General features: G+C 58.8%; 1 protein-coding gene across 1 annotated transcript in view; it reads right to left on the reverse strand.

Moving 5' to 3' along the window:
- Positions 1-1484, reverse strand: part of ITPR3 (inositol 1,4,5-trisphosphate receptor type 3) — a 120267-nt gene that overhangs the window by 33512 nt on the left and 85271 nt on the right. The window contains 1 exon segment of the mRNA XM_015567459.1: positions 1292-1452. Coding sequence (XP_015422945.1) covers positions 1292-1452 — 161 coding nt within the window.

Raw genomic sequence — 1484 nt, forward strand, 5'->3', positions numbered from 1 at the left:
CCCCGAGGCCGGCACGGGTGGAGGACAGCCCCCAAGTGCGACCCTGGGCTCTGTGCCAGTGGGAAGAGGCACCCCCTTCCTCGCAGTGCAGACTGCCCACTGCCCACTCCCCCAGGCCCACGTCTGGCCTTGCAGCTGTTGCTGACCCTTCTCTTCCTTTAGAAATCTTTTTAAATAAGTTCATGCTGTGAAAAGCTGACATGTTTGCCTGGTTTAAAGGTAATAAAAAGGCGCACTTTGAGAAGTCTCTCCCTCCCTCTGACCCCACTCTGCCTGGGGCCGGTGAGGGGCAGGAGACACTGATACTAATGCCAGAGAGGTCCTGGGCCCGGACACGGTGCCCAACGACACCCCACCTCGCTGTGAGTGGGGCCAGCAGTTTCCTGGCCGCCCTCAGCGGCACTGCCCACTGTGCCCACCCCTCCACCCGTGGGCAGGCCCTTTCACTGGCTTCCTTCCGGGGCTCCTCTGTGACTCAGGGGTGTGGCAGCCCCTTCCTCCAGGGAGCCCGGCCCCTCCATTCCAGGGCTCTGGGCTGTGAAGTCTGGGCCTCGGCTGGGGCCGGGCTCAGTGGAGAGAAAGCATGTGCACCGGCCTGTCTACCTATCCCGTTAGGGGCACCACGGTCCACGCCAGCTCGCTGTCAGTCGCCCGCCCCCAGCTCTGGCTCTGCCGCCCACTGTGGGAAGCGTGCCACCTGCCTCCGGTGGGTGAGGCCGTGCAGCCAGGCGTCCCTGGCACCCAGCACCCATCGCCCCGAGCAAGTAAGGAAGTCCTGCTCTACGGAAAGTCCCCACTTCAGTCCTGAGCACAGACACTGTGAGGCCATAGTGTTCACTGCAGAACATGATCACAGGAACGTAAATGTTTGCTGTTTGAAATGGGTAACTTGGGGGAAATTGGTCACCAGCGTAGACCAGAGGTCGGCAAACTCATCAGTCAACAGAGCCCAATATCAACAGTACGACTGAAATTTCTTTTGAGAGACACATTTTTTAAACTTAAACTATATAGGTAGGTACATTGTTATTATCTTAATTAGGGTCCTCCTAAGCTGTTCTTTGCTAAAAACGTCCTCAATCTGATTGAGGTACGTTCGCTGAGGTCGACCCCTTCCAACTCTCCCATCCACACTCGTCTTGTATGCTTGTTCCGTCTATCTCCTTACATTCATCCTCTCTATATGTCCAAACCATCTCATGTAGACAATACCCTTGTACAGCCTCTCTGCACGACGAGCCAATATGAGCACGTGTGCTGAGCCCTCCCCACGCGGGGCGGCAGCGCTCACCTGCAGGGAGGTGCTGTTCTCGGAGAACGGGGAGCTGAAGAAGGCGCTGATGGTGTCCAGCACCACGCTCAGCACGTACTTCTCCAGGGTGGGGTCGGCCAGGCGCTTCTCCCGCTTACTGCACACCTGGGCGCAGAGAGAGGCCCACGTCCCACACGGCCCTCCATGCCCCCCGGGGAGGCCGGGCCCACCC

The sequence above is a fragment of the Myotis davidii genome, unplaced genomic scaffold, assembly GCF_000327345.1.
Source record: "Myotis davidii unplaced genomic scaffold, ASM32734v1 scaffold4, whole genome shotgun sequence".
In the NCBI taxonomy this organism is placed as follows: domain Eukaryota; kingdom Metazoa; phylum Chordata; class Mammalia; order Chiroptera; family Vespertilionidae; genus Myotis; species Myotis davidii.